The sequence below is a fragment of the Sclerotinia sclerotiorum genome, genomic scaffold (assembly GCF_000146945.2).
Source record: "Sclerotinia sclerotiorum 1980 UF-70 scaffold_5 genomic scaffold, whole genome shotgun sequence".
NCBI lineage: Eukaryota > Fungi > Ascomycota > Leotiomycetes > Helotiales > Sclerotiniaceae > Sclerotinia > Sclerotinia sclerotiorum.
In genome coordinates this window covers 1,529,948-1,543,717 of record NW_001820831.1, presented here as the reverse complement: position 1 = coordinate 1,543,717, position 13,770 = coordinate 1,529,948, and the positions used below count along the sequence as shown (strand labels likewise).

Below are 13,770 nucleotides of genomic sequence, written 5' to 3'. Positions count from 1 at the left end.
AAGTCGCGACGTCAGAGAGCCCTGTCTTATTTGCTTGCGCAAGAAAGTCAATTTAGGAACGTTTGCAATGTACTAGTAGATTAAAGCTGCATAGTACATCAATTGTCATATTTGTACGTTCCATACAACTCCGAATGAGTGAGAAGTGCTAAGAAAGGGTAAGAAGAGAAGCGCCCGAAAATGCGTGAGACACGGTAGCCACAACGATAGGCAAATAGTATACGTGTATATCAATGACTGGCAAGGAGATAGATTGTGCCACTTACTGCCATGGTAGTAAATGCTTGCTAATGGTCTTCACTGTACCTGAGACCTTAAAACCCTGATCGGCCTGATCGCACTTCCATTGAACCAGGTCGAGATATTGACCAAAGGGGGAAATGAAAAACAGAAAAATGTGACAGTAGTAAAGGAACACATAATGGGTAGCCACCTGAAATTTGTCGTAAGATCAATTCTTGATTCTATAAAACACCTACCAAACATCAAGATTTCGCTAACCTCGCTGCCTTAAACCTACTAACTTTCTTTGGACCTCCTTCTTCTTCCGTAAATGGCACGATTTCACTCTCTTCCTCCCGAGCGAAGCCACCTTGTTTGCCAATCATCTTGTTCCTCATTCGATGATATTCAGTCGCAACTTCTTGGTGTAATAACTGCGGATCGAACTCATCAGGTGCGGCTGCATTAGTGTTGAGCTGTACCTCCCGTTCGATTATTTTGGGTGCAAGTGTGCGGTTTGCAGGACCAGTCGGAACTGGACGAGGGTTTTCAATCGCCGGTGCAAAAGGAATCGGTTGGGAAAAGGGCTTGGGAGTAGCTGGAGTGGCAGGAAATAATTTGAGATGCGAAGGATTTGTGGTAATCGAGGTGGCATTCGAAACACCGTTAGCACCATTATTCATCGGAGTTCGAGAGGTCTTGAAACGGGAACCCTTCTTTTGTACTGGAGGTGCGGAAGAAGATTGACCTGGAGCTTTTCTCTCAATGATATCTCCAACTGGAGCAGCCTTAGTCTCCGTGTTTGTGGCGGAGGCAATAGGCGTCTCAGGAGCAGGTGAAATATCTAGTTCCTCTGCAAATCTGACGCTCTTCTTTGAAGAGTCATCGGTAGTAGAAGATTTGACAGTGTTTGAGTCCTTCAACTTCTCCTTGCTAGATGTTGTAAGAATTCCCTTGCCAGCATCCTGCGTATCTTTACCACTGATAGATATGCGTCCAATTCCTTCTTGGACCATACCATAATCATCTGGATTCTTTCCAACATTCTCCATCATCCTAACACCAAGTTTTTCTTCGAGTTCGATCATACGCTGACGAAGTTCATCATCCACAACTGGACGGGTCGATTTGCCAAATTGATCCTCATCGTCATCACTATCAGAATCGTCTGCATAGTCTTCAGATTCCCAGTCACTGCCATCTTCTAGATTTATTTCTGCCACCACAGATCCGACTTCCGAAATTCCATATTGTAACATATCTCGCCTTAGAGCTGCATCTTCCGGAGATTCATCGGTAGGTATGATGGCGGGCTCAGATGAAAGTTTCTCCGATTCTTTGGCAGATCGCATAAGCTCTTCGAGGCGCTTTGCAGCAGGGGATATTGCTGGTTTCGATTCCACGGGCTCTATCTTTGTATCGTTTGTAAACTTCACGCTCTTTTGTACAGGCTTTGGAGATGTGGCGGATGGTTTGGGTCTTGTGTCGACCGTCTTCATTTCCGTCGGTGGGGAAACAGTATCGACTTGTGTTGAAGCTTTTCTAGATGGCGCATCATCATCGACCTCCTCTGCAGCATGAACTTCATCCTTTGATACCGGTTCAATTATTCCAGCCTTGTGTAATACTTCCAACAATTGTGGCTTTACATCTCCAGGCATTGATAATCTCGAAGAAATGACATTCCCCTCATCATCCAACTCTTCAATGATTTCCGTTACAGGAAGCCCCTCCTCATTTCTTACGTCCGGAGTACTAATGATAGTAGCTTTTGCCAATTTCTCCTCTGCCGTTTCGATCTGCTTCTTGATTGTGTTGATGTTTTGCTGAACATAATCCAATCTCCGATCCAACAAATTCACAACTTGTTCAGCCGTTCTCTGAGTGCCGGTGCCGAGTATTTCTTCGATCTCTTTACCTTTGACCAAGTCTGCTTCGTAATTTCGTGCGATCGATATGAGCTTATCGCGATTTGGGGTATGATCTGCTGAGAGAATTTCTTCTTTCAAGCCATCATATTCAGCATCCCAAGTTTGCCAGTGCTGCAGTGATTTTCGTAATTTTGCGATGTTATCCTCAAGTTGTTGACGATACTTCTCCAAGTACAGGAAACTATCTTTTACTGCTTGTGCCATACTCGTATTTGCGTAGATTCCTTTGGGTGTTTTTTCGGGCGCAAGACAAGGCTGTAGAGGCTGAAAAGATGGGGGTTTTCACGCTTTTTCGCTTGTACTTTCTAGCTCTAGGGTTTTTTTCTTCGGAGAGGGGTCGCGGTGGACCGGGTAACCGGCTTCTGCCGGAGCAATTGATTAGTCAGACTAACCTTCTTGACTCAACCACAACATTTATAGGGATTAGATATATGTGACCACAGAAGGAAAAAGGATCAGGGAATGTGTGAACTTGTGTGCCTTAAAGTCATCTTGAACATTCACAGAGAGAAAAGGGTTTCAAGGATTTGAGATGTTTCGGCCGAGTTTTTAGTTTTGTTTACATGTATGCGCAGTTTTCCCGTATTTTGGTTCACAGCTCGTTCTCATACGTTTTATGACAGAATGCTATCAAGTGAGGTACAGGATTGCTCGTATCAGAATGTATGGCTACCCATCTCTGGATCCGACTATCAATCCGGAAGAAATTATCGGCTTAAGTGGTCTACATGAGCCACCATGAATGATGAGCACATCCATTGACTCCTTTGGCTTATTGAAGAATTGTCATGAAATTCTAGCATATTAATGGACTCTTCCAGCCGTATGACCCGATTCTTGTACAGTCATGATCATGCAGATATGGGACTAACAGTCAATTTAAGTGTCTTAGCTAACTATAACCACTTGACTTCGCCTGTGATGGAATTGACAGCTCACTTAGATCGTGATATATCTCCCTGATCGTATATTGGCAGCAACCATAATCTAGCTACATTCACCTTCTTCTAGTAGCTAAAACAACGAGAACGTCCATATCTGGTAGTTTCAACAGCAAGAGTCATGATGGAGCTAGAGTAGGAAGACTACTAACAGTATGATTGGGAGTAAGCACTTTGAAGATGTCATGAATGTGGCGAAAGTTTAAGCTATTTCAATGAGCCCGGTCTAGAATATCAACCCATTGTCTAAAAATTTGAAATGTCGAGCGCTAAGGGGTAAGGTTTTTGGTACCTAGGTTAGTGAAGTGCTTATGTAGCTTACAAGCTTCAGCATATCATCTCTAGTGAACACCAATTATGAAGTATGCCTTCAAACTCAATCTCATAGTTTCTAGGCTTTCGGCAGATGATATCAATGACCAATTTCATTCACTCTTTAGAACTACTAGATGAGAAAGATGCCCTAGTATCGGCATATCTAACGCCTCTGCCATTAGCTCATCTTACTAGCTTCCAACTATTCGGTACTACCAAGTTGATAGAAGATTCGTCATAGTAGTGGACTGTCCAACGATTCTCGCCCTTATTTAACTTAACCACTCACAAAGGAGTTACTAATCTCAATTCAAGAACTTTTGGACCCCTAAAATCTGATCACTCAGCAAAGAACTAGTCATAATGCACTAAAATATGTAACACTAACATGAGAGCTTCTAGATGGTCATTTAGTAGACATGTCTAACATTCAGGTCAAAGTATATAAACGAGTGGCCGATGAATCAAATGTGTGGTTGAATGATGAGGGGTCTTCTATGAATCTAATGTGATATGAATGACGCTCCGCTGGGCCACTGCCGTGGAGACTTTTTCGCTTCGCACTAGAAAATAAAGAAGACCCTCGATTTGAAGAATATTGGATTCTAGAGCAAAGCGAAAAAGTCTCCACGGCAGTGGCCAAGCGGAGCGTCATGCTCGAATAGATTAATGATGAGGATTTTTCCATATGTGCGGTTTAAATGGTTGAATCCATAGCAATCACAGCATCTAGATAATATTGAAGAGCTAGAGGACCTTTTTCATTGCCAATTCTGAACTTGAACTGATTGGAACATGGAGGAAGCGATTTTAGCCTAATGACTGATTCAGGAGTATTCACTGATTAGAAGGAACATCGAGTTGAACTGTCATTCATTTTCCTCTTAACTATACTAGAGATCGAGATCCTAGCCTGAAGAATTAATATCCATCGCCGATCCTGGATTTAAACGTTGACACTTGAAAGACGCTATAAGATACTAGATGTCAAGTGTATTTCGACATCGGACAGACGATATGATGTTTTGTCGATCACATACAAATTCGGTTAGTTCTAGAATATTAGTGGTAGATTCACCAAGATGTATAGCGCACAGGGATTCCTACATAATCTCGTCTCCCGCTCCCAACCCACGTCTCTCTTATCTTTTGTCGCGCTTTTACTTGTTTACAATTTTCCATTCACAAACAAACATTCGAACATCAAACATTCAAAATTCAAATTCAAATTCAATATCCACAACACCTCGTACTTTCCTCAACTGCCACAACTTTTACAATTCAATACAATCAATTTCAATTGATACGATAAATAATTCAAAAATGTCTCGCAGCAATTTCGAAGACACTTTGTCTTCAATTTCAAGCTCACAAAATCTTCCTCAAAGACCAAAGAGTCGTTTTCAATCCAATAACTCTACCACATCCTCGGGTGGATTCGAACTTAATCTTAACTCAACAAACACTCAACACCATACAGTCAGTGACGACTCTCATGACACCTTGAACTACTTCGACCCCGATAACTCCGCCGAGCAATGCACCATGTCGACCGACTTGGAAATTCAAAGAAGGAAACGCAAGCAAGCTCAGCGTCCTGAAATTAATATTCGCGATACCGCTAAAAGGTATAATCGATGGAGCCCAAGGAAAGAGGCTCAGGATTCCCCAATTATGCAACTCTACGACAACGCTTTCCAAGACTTCACTGGAGGATCTTTGCAAATTAATGGAACAAATAACAGTTCTAAATTGGCTTCCAAACTCGCAAGATTGGACCAAGATAATACACCTTGCCGACTTTCAAAATCGAAATTGTCGGAACGATTGAATTCAGTCTCGAAAAATAACTCCAGATTCAACCTTAAACCAGCAAATGAGAATACTCAGCCTGCAAATACACCAAGACGAGTTGTCAAGAATATCAATGATGACCACGAATTTTCCTTGGACCTCTCCCACCCAGTCCATAACAAGGAGAACATTCTCCCTAGACAACGACCCTCCAATATTCCGGCAGGCTCCAAGCATCAGAAGTTCGCTCAAGCTGAGTACAATGAAAGACAAGTACTAGCAGAGCTCGAAACTCTCATCAAGGACCACCCAGCAAACTTATCAAACCGATCTGGCAACGCCCCGAAAGCAGCAAGCCCCACCTTTACCATGTCCACCACTGTTAATGGATCATTTGCCATTCCTGAAGTCCAAAACATTACCAAGTTGGTCGACAACACATCAACTTCATTGCCCAAGAAGGTTGAAATTCTTGAGCAACCCGCCGAACCTATGGGAAAAGAAGAGGTCGACATTTATCGATCCATTGACGAACTTCAACAACAAGTGGCTATGTTGTTGAACGAACGAAAGGAGCGCGATTTTGTTATACACTCTCTCCAGAAGGAACGAAAGGAACGGGATTCGATTATGTCTTCTCTTCAGAACGAACTGAATGAGAAAAGAGAGCAACATGATGTCATATCCACTCTTCAAACCGAGAAAAGAGCACAGGACACGATTATATCCACTCTTCGCACACAAAATCATCATATGGCTGAGACCATCCATCAGTTGGAAAACGAAGTTAATATGCATCGCCTCGAAAACGAAAAGATATCTACTCTTCGCACACAAAATAATCATATGGCCGAGACCATCCATCAACTAGAGACTGACACTCGTACACAGCGCACGGAAAACGAACAGATGATGAAGTCTGTTTCCAACGCCGAGGCTAAAGCAAAATCTCTTCAAGGAGAAAAGAAGGAAATAGAAAGGACCTTGAGTGAAATCTCGTCCACCAACGAGGAACTCAAAAACGATGTTGAGAACATCACAAAACAACGAGATATGGTTCTTGACCGTTACAAGAATCTTGTCGAACGATTCGACAATTTACAACGTTCAGCAGATGCTAAGACATCACAACCAAAGGAAGATGAAAACATTAAGACATCACCAAGCCAACATCAGAAGAAAGATGATACTTTGAATGGTCAGAAAGGACCACTGGATAGGGAAGAAGAAGAGGAAGAAGAAGATGATGATGAAGACGATGCAGATGAAGATGCTGATGTTACAATGAGGCCAACTATGGATCCTCAATTAGCTCTCGAGAAGATTATGGAAAATGTCACCAACCAAATTGAGCAATTGTCTGCTCAACATACGGCCAAATCGGCTGAGTTACGTGCTTTGGATAAGAGCAAAAATCTTAGATTGAGAAGATCACTTGCGGAATCCTTAAAGATGCTTGTCGATCAAATTTCTTCACACAGCGATTTTCTATATCGTTTGAAGGATGTTTCTTATGCATTCAATTGAGGAGAGAGGGAGATGAGATTATAATGAAGTTGAAGGACTTATTGTGTATGTCGCTTTTGTTTTCTTGCTCTTGTACTTTGTTTTTGAAAGGAGCTGGAAGATATCAAATGCACCAGGCATTGTATATGGGGCTTTTCCCTATTTGTTTTTGTGCTTCTTTTTCAATTGGAGTTTAAGGAAACGGAGGATGGATTTGTGCTTTTTTGCTTGAGATTTTTTGGTTTTCACAGGAGTCAGTTTAGGAAATTCAGTATCGATACCACATCACGAAAGGCTTGGGTTAAAATGGGACAAAACGGATTACAATTAGCATTATTAGCATAAGATCAATGAGAATAAACATCAAAATGAATGCCTTGCCCAATCTTGTGATTGTTTTATTTTTTTTGTTGGCTCATCCTTATGAAGTGTTTCTAATCCATCACCGTTTCCATCATCCCTTCACACACCAGTGAAGAAAGGTACATACATATGTAAGATTCTAGAAAAGAGCAATAAGGGAAGTGAATCCGAAAGTGATGAAGGAATATGATTCATTTCCTCGACTCGGGAGATATGAAAGAGAATTAGATGATTAGGATGAATGGGAATGGTAGTGCATTTATTAATGACTCAGTAACTCATTCGTCAACCTATAAAATCATAATGCTGCTATTTAAAATTTCTAGAAAATGCATTGATTTATGGTTGTGGGTGTGGTTATGGTTGTGGGTGTGGTTATGGGCATGGGTATGGATTTTTGTGTGGGTATAGGAAATTGAATGGAGGATGCGGAGAATGCTTTTGGCTTTTCGCTAACCTTAGATTGGAGATGTGGGAGATAGATTGGGAGATGTGGGATTTTGGGGGTGAGCGAAGTGGGGAGGATGTGAGGAGAGGGGGATTAGGTATTAAGTGAGGTCTTGAGTCGGGGTAGATGGGATGGGGATGTGTACTTTTTGAGTACTTGGGGTGAAGATATACATGTATAGAATGGATATATGGTGCGATATATCCAAGGAAACAGAATATACATACTTGAACAAAATAAAACCATCAGACTGTCACATATAGCCGAGAATCAGAGTATGCAAGCAATCTCTATAATTCATTTCCAGGGGTATCAAAAAATTATTCAAACAGCTTTCCTTCCCTCCAACGCCAATGCAGCTCGTTCCATGAAAGCATTAAATGCCTTGATCTGTTTTAAAATGCCCCCATCATCACTTGTGCTACTTGCTTCAGATGCGACACGTTTGAGCATGAGCTCTATATTTGATTTTCCATCATCTGTATTGTCGGAGGTGGATTTTCCTCGCTCAACTGCAAGCTCAATATCATGTACTGTTGTGTTGAGTAACTCCCGTTGCTGGGCAAGATTAGTGGATGAAAATCATGATAAGGGGGGATGAATTACCTGAGCATCATGTGAATCCTTCTCGTGAGCAATTCGAATCCCATCCATACGTAAAGCAACCTTTTCTCGTTCAGCTCTTACACGAAGGATTTCCTCTCTCAGAGATAACTTCTTCTTCTGACCTTCCCTCAAGCGTTTTTCAAAGTAGTATGAATTATCGAGATTGATGGTCGTTGAAAAAGTTAGTAATTAAACGCCCATAGGACCTTTTAACTTACATGTTCTAGAAGGCGAACCTGCAATTCTTTACTAAAACTTTCTACAGCTCGAATCTTCGTCTTGTACTCAAGTCTTTGAGCAGCATCCTGAGTTCTAACTGCATTCTCCCCAAGGGTTTCGAGCCCAGCAGTGACCAACTCTTGACATATTTGACTAAGAACATCCACAGCATTTACCCCTGCTCTTGTCGTACATGGCATTTCAGAATTGAGAATATCAGCATCGGAAACATCGTCATCGTACACAGGACCTTTTGTCAAACGATGCACAGTAACAGGTATTGGACTTCCTTCGCGAGCCTTCTGCTTTTTGTTCCTTTTCTCCGCCCTTTGAGATTTGGATTTCGGAGGTGCTGGCTGACGTTGCTGTACCGGACTAGCGACCTGTCGAACCCTACCACGCTTTTTCTTTGCAATAGGCGATCTGGGTGGTGCAGAATCCTCTGGAATAGATTCATCAGAAGCAACAACATTCCTGGATATTCTTCGTCCTCGACTTTTCTTCAACGTTACTGCCGCTTCGTAATCATCAATCGCTTCCGCTTGCTCCGTAGAATCCTCCAGATTTTCATCCTCAATGATTTCAACTTCCTCCTGCAAAGCCGATTTCCTACGGGATCGTCTTCGCTCTGGTACGACTTCCTCAATACTGTCATTAGTGGTATCCAGGTGGTCGGCTTCAGTAATTACCGATTGATCTAGCCCTGAGGGTTCAGAAGACGGCTCATCTCTCTTTCGTTTGTTCCGCGATGGGCGTGGTATTATTTTGGGGGATTCTGCTGCGTCCACGCCCGTAAGGTCGGTTTCTTCTTGTGGTGGCTTATCTTCCGCAAACAATTCTTTATCGTCGCCTGCCACCATAGGTTCATTTGATACATCTTTTTCGATGGACTCAATTGGCTCGGATTGTATCTGGGGAGGTGATGGTGCAATCTCGATACCTTCTGGTTCTGGGACATCTTCCTTGGAGGATTCTAAAATTATTGAGTTTGAATGATCCGCCGCAACTTGCTCTTCCTCATCGTCCTCTGGCATATCATATATATCTTTCCTGGCAGAACTTCGAGAAGACCGCATACTTCTGGTGGAAGATGATGGTGGTTCATCAGTTTCTAACTTCCTTCTTTTCGCGGACGTATTTGCATCATTCCCAGTATTGGATCTCGTAATATTGTTTGATTGTAAACCCAGTATATTCGAAGATTTATCACGATTTCCGGTAGCAGTAGCTGGCGTTTGACTTATAGGTTCTGAAGGTAAATCGGGTTGAGGAGTTTCTGGGTTCGCGGGAGTTTCTGAAAGTGAATTTGAAATTGCCAGAGCTGGAGCTGGGCTAGGTGCAGCTGCAGGCGGCGCAGCAAAAGCTGGTAACATAAAACCAAAGTCGACATCTTTAACTTGACGTCTAGACGGCTGACTTTCAGTTCCGCATAATGAAGAGGGGTCACTTCTTAGAACTTACTGGGCTCCTCGTAGCCGTTGTTGCATGCGTTCTTCTCTAGCTATGGACCAATTAGTATCAATCAATTATAAGAATCAAGACGTAACTTACTAGACTCCATTTTACTTGATTGGGGGAGGAAGATATCTCCTCCTCGTCATTGAAGTCGCGTTTGTCGTGAGATAACACTTGGGATGCGCGATGGTTATTATACGTGCAGTGATGAATTGAGGTTAAATTAATATGTTCACACTTCTGCTAGTTTACCCCACACCGTGTCGCGGACTGTTGCTGTAGCAATTTGTTAGTAATCCTCAATATATTACTATGTACACCCCACCTCATCCAATCATGCAATGCTCATCCAATCCCTTTGAAGTGGCGTAGTGAAACACATTATGTTGGTATCAAATACTGACTTCAGTATTGTTAGGTTTGTATCTTTTCATTTTATCTCGAACCTCTTTCCAATCTTTAGTTCATTTGATGTCGTTATGATGGATTACGTATCCATCCCTTCCTTCATCAGCAAGACTCTTCAAGGAAGAAGTCAACCACAGGATCGGAACATAGCATCAAAATCCCCCCATCCCTTGAGTTATCCCAAGAGTTCTTTACGCTACAATCCGCAACTCTTTAAGAACCCATCATCAGAATATCGAGGATGCCCCTTCTGGGCATGGAATACAAAACTCGACAAGGACCAACTCCTTCGCCAGATTGATTATTTTGCTGAGATGGAATTGGGGAGATTTCATACGCATGTTCGTACTGGTCTCGATATAGAATATATGGGAACAGAATTCATGGATATGATTCGTGCTTGTGTTGATTATGCCGAAACCAAACAAATGTTAGCTTGTTTATATGATGATGATAGATGGCCCTCTGGGGCTGCTGGTGGTAAGGTTATTGAGAAGTATCCTGAACATAAAGGGAAACATCTCCTTTTTACACCTCATCCTTACGGCACAGTACCACTTGGAGAGTAAGTTATAAACCAACCACATTCCCCTCATGTTCTGATATATTTTATCAACAGAGGTGCTCCTTCATCAGCCAGAGCCAGCAGGAGTGAGAATGGACATCTAATAGCAAGGTATGATCGAGTTGGATAATGATGGCGCACTCAAATCAAACCGAATCTTGAAGGAAGACGAATCTGGTGACAATATCTGGTACGCCTATGTTGAGTCGAATCCTAATTCATCTTGGTTCAATGATCAAACATACATCGATACCCTCAGTGTAGATGCAATGGCTCGCTTTATTGAAATTACGCATGAAGCTTATAAAGATAAATGTGGCGAAAAATTTGGAAGTGTTGTACCCTGCATCTTTACGGACGAACCTCAATTCGCTACCAAAATACGTCTTCCTCATCCTCGAGCTAAGGATGATATATTTCTTCCATGGACAACTGATTTGCCTGACAGTTTCAAGAAAGAGTACCATGCCGATATTGTGGAATCGTTACCCCAGGTTATATGGAATCTTCCAGATGATAAACCAAGTTTATCAAGATATCGATATCATGATCATGTCTGAAAGATTTGTTTCAGCATTCATTGATCAGATTAGTCGTTGGTGCCGGGAAAATAATTTGTACCTAGATGGGCACATGATGGAGGAGCCAACTCTTTACTCTCAAACTACAGCTCTAGGTGAAGCAATGCGTTGCTATCGAAACATGGATATGCCAGGCATAGACTTACTTGTTGATGGTGTCGAATACAATACTGCAAAGCAAGCTTCTAGTGTTTTTAGACAAATGGGTCATCGAGGTACAATGTGTGAGATATACGGGGTTACTCATTGGTACTTTACATTTGAGGGTCACAAAGGTTGTGGTGATTGGCAAGCAGCTCTTGGCATTACTTTTCGTGTTCATCACCTTGCTTGGTTAAGCATGGCTGGGGAAGGGAAAAGAGACTACCCAGCTTCTATTAATTATCAAAGTCTTTGGTACAAGGAATATGGTTATGTCGAAGATCATTTCGCAAGAGTTGGAGTGGCAATGACAAGAGGAAAGGCTGTCACTCGAGTCGGGGTCATTCATCCTATCGAGAGCTATTGGTTATGCTTTGGTCCTGATCGAAGTGGTGATGAAGCAGGGTCTCGTGATCGTGCGTTTTCCGACCTCACTAACTGGCTACTCCACGGCTTAATTGACTTTGATTTCATATCTGAGAGCTTATTGCCAACTCAAGTGAGTAAGAACCAGGCCGGCAAGAAGCTGAGAGTAGGATACTGTGAATACGAAGTGATCATTGTGCCGAATCTACGTACCATTAGGTCATCAACTCTTAAAGTTTTACAGGCATTTTCGAAAGCTGGGGGCCATGTCATCATTGCTGGAAGTTCACCTGAGTGAGTAACAACTTCATCTAACACTGACTTTCCCTCAAGCCGAAATTGTCCGGTTGTATGGTTCGTGGTCGAGATATACTAATTAGGTCCTCCAGATTAATTGATGCCACAGTCTCGTCAGAGAAGCCTACCATCAAACATAGTATTAACGTCTTCTGGAGTCAACAAAACATTTTATGTGCACTAAATGAATACCGTGATCTTCGAGTAATAGGAGATACTGGCTCCTCTGTCAAAAGTCTTTTGTATCAGATGAGGGAAGATGGAGAGGAAAGATTTGTTTTCATCTGTAACAAAGATCGTGATTCCCCAGTCACGACAAAGATTGAGCTGGAAGGCCATTGGGATATTTCTATAATGGACACTTTCAATGGAGAAGAAAGCCCAGTTCCTAGCCACGTTGAAAGTGGTTGGACACAACTGCAATACAAATTTGAAGGGTGCGCAAGTCTTCTGATGCGATTAATATCAAGGACAAGCCAGTCTAATAAAGAGGTTTTACCATTGATCAAAACTTCCGAGAAGACGCCTCTATTGGAACCCAAAGTTACTTTCACAGGAGTAGAACTTTCAGAGCCAAATGTTCTCATGCTTGATTACGCGTCCTACAAATTAAATCCTGATGAGCATTGGTCAGATTCCACTGAAGTTCTTAAGATTGATAACATCATTCGGGATCGACTAAGATTACCCCGCAAAGGAGCTGCATTTAGATAACCCTGGTCAGTTCCAGCTTCAGAAAGAGCTCCTAAGACACATGTCACCATGCGTTTCCTTATTAGATCCGAGTTTGATGTTTTTAAGCCAACAAGAGTGGCTCTTGAAGATGCTAAAACAATGGAAATAAGCATAAACGACACCAAGTTGAATTCTCAGGAAGCGGATGGTTGGTGGGTTGATGAAGATATTCAGACTTTGAGAATACCAGCTAATACTATCAAGAAGGGAACGAATACGCTCACAATCTCTTTTCCATTTGGAATTCTTACCAATATTGAACGTTTGTACTTGCTCGGAGAATTTTCTATTGGCACCAAACATGGTAGGTTTTGTCTCGAGCCACCAAGGAGCATATCCTGGGGAGATATTACAAAACAAGGTCTACCTTTCTATGCAGGCAATTTAACATACATCTGTAATGTCTCGCTACCACCAACAAATCATGGCACAAACGTTTATCTCTCTGTCCCTGAGTTTTCTTCGCCAGTACTCTTTGTGGCTTTAGCCGATACGGACCAAAAACTTGGACGCATAGCGTTCCAACCTCGAACGCTCGATATTACGTCACTAGGACCAGGAACTCATAAGATTGCAATAACAGCTTTTGGAAATAGGTATAATTCTTTTGGGCACATTCATTTACCAGATGGACTTACGAATGGTTGTTCTCCGGATATCTGGAGAAGTAAGTCTTCCTCGTTTCTCCTTTTTACTTTATGACTGACTATTCACTAATTGAAATAGCTGCTGGAAATTGGTGGACGGATAACTATAACGTGAAACCAATTGGCATATTGGAATGTCCGAGTTTGAAGGCGGAAATTATTTCAGTTGATGTAATAGATGAAGGAGAGGAAGAGTGGGAGGTAGTAGAATAGACGTGTGTTATGCAAAG

General features: G+C 42.1%; 5 protein-coding genes across 5 annotated transcripts; 3 read left to right on the top strand and 2 right to left on the bottom strand.

Annotated features, from left to right (window-relative positions):
- Positions 1–485: 485 nt before the first annotated feature.
- Positions 486–2,357, bottom strand: SS1G_04562 (hypothetical protein; the record flags this gene model as incomplete). The annotated part of the gene is made up of 1 exon (XM_001594704.1): positions 486–2,357. One exon carries the CDS (start codon positions 2,355–2,357, stop codon positions 486–488), a length of 1,872 nt encoding a protein of 623 aa, XP_001594754.1.
- A 2,375-nt stretch (positions 2,358–4,732) lies between these two features.
- SS1G_04561 (predicted protein) lies at positions 4,733–6,730 on the top strand (the record flags this gene model as incomplete). The annotated part of the gene is made up of 1 exon (XM_001594703.1): positions 4,733–6,730. One exon carries the CDS (start codon positions 4,733–4,735, stop codon positions 6,728–6,730), a length of 1,998 nt encoding a protein of 665 aa, XP_001594753.1.
- A 1,114-nt stretch (positions 6,731–7,844) lies between these two features.
- SS1G_04560 (hypothetical protein) lies at positions 7,845–9,906 on the bottom strand (the record flags this gene model as incomplete). The annotated part of the gene is made up of 5 exons (XM_001594702.1): positions 7,845–8,078; positions 8,127–8,243; positions 8,345–9,749; positions 9,807–9,846; positions 9,897–9,906. The coding sequence occupies 5 exons, from the start codon at positions 9,904–9,906 to the stop codon at positions 7,845–7,847; spliced, it is 1,806 nt and encodes a 601-aa protein (XP_001594752.1).
- Positions 9,907–10,282: 376 nt separating this feature from the next.
- Positions 10,283–10,903, top strand: SS1G_04559 (hypothetical protein; the record flags this gene model as incomplete). Its single annotated transcript, XM_001594701.1, has 2 exons — positions 10,283–10,773; positions 10,828–10,903. 2 exons carry the CDS (start codon positions 10,283–10,285, stop codon positions 10,901–10,903), a joined length of 567 nt encoding a protein of 188 aa, XP_001594751.1.
- Positions 10,904–11,409: 506 nt separating this feature from the next.
- Positions 11,410–13,753, top strand: SS1G_04558 (hypothetical protein; the record flags this gene model as incomplete). The annotated part of the gene is made up of 4 exons (XM_001594700.1): positions 11,410–12,155; positions 12,251–12,564; positions 12,895–13,560; positions 13,620–13,753. 4 exons carry the CDS (start codon positions 11,410–11,412, stop codon positions 13,751–13,753), a joined length of 1,860 nt encoding a protein of 619 aa, XP_001594750.1.
- Between the last annotated feature and the right edge of the window lie 17 nt (positions 13,754–13,770).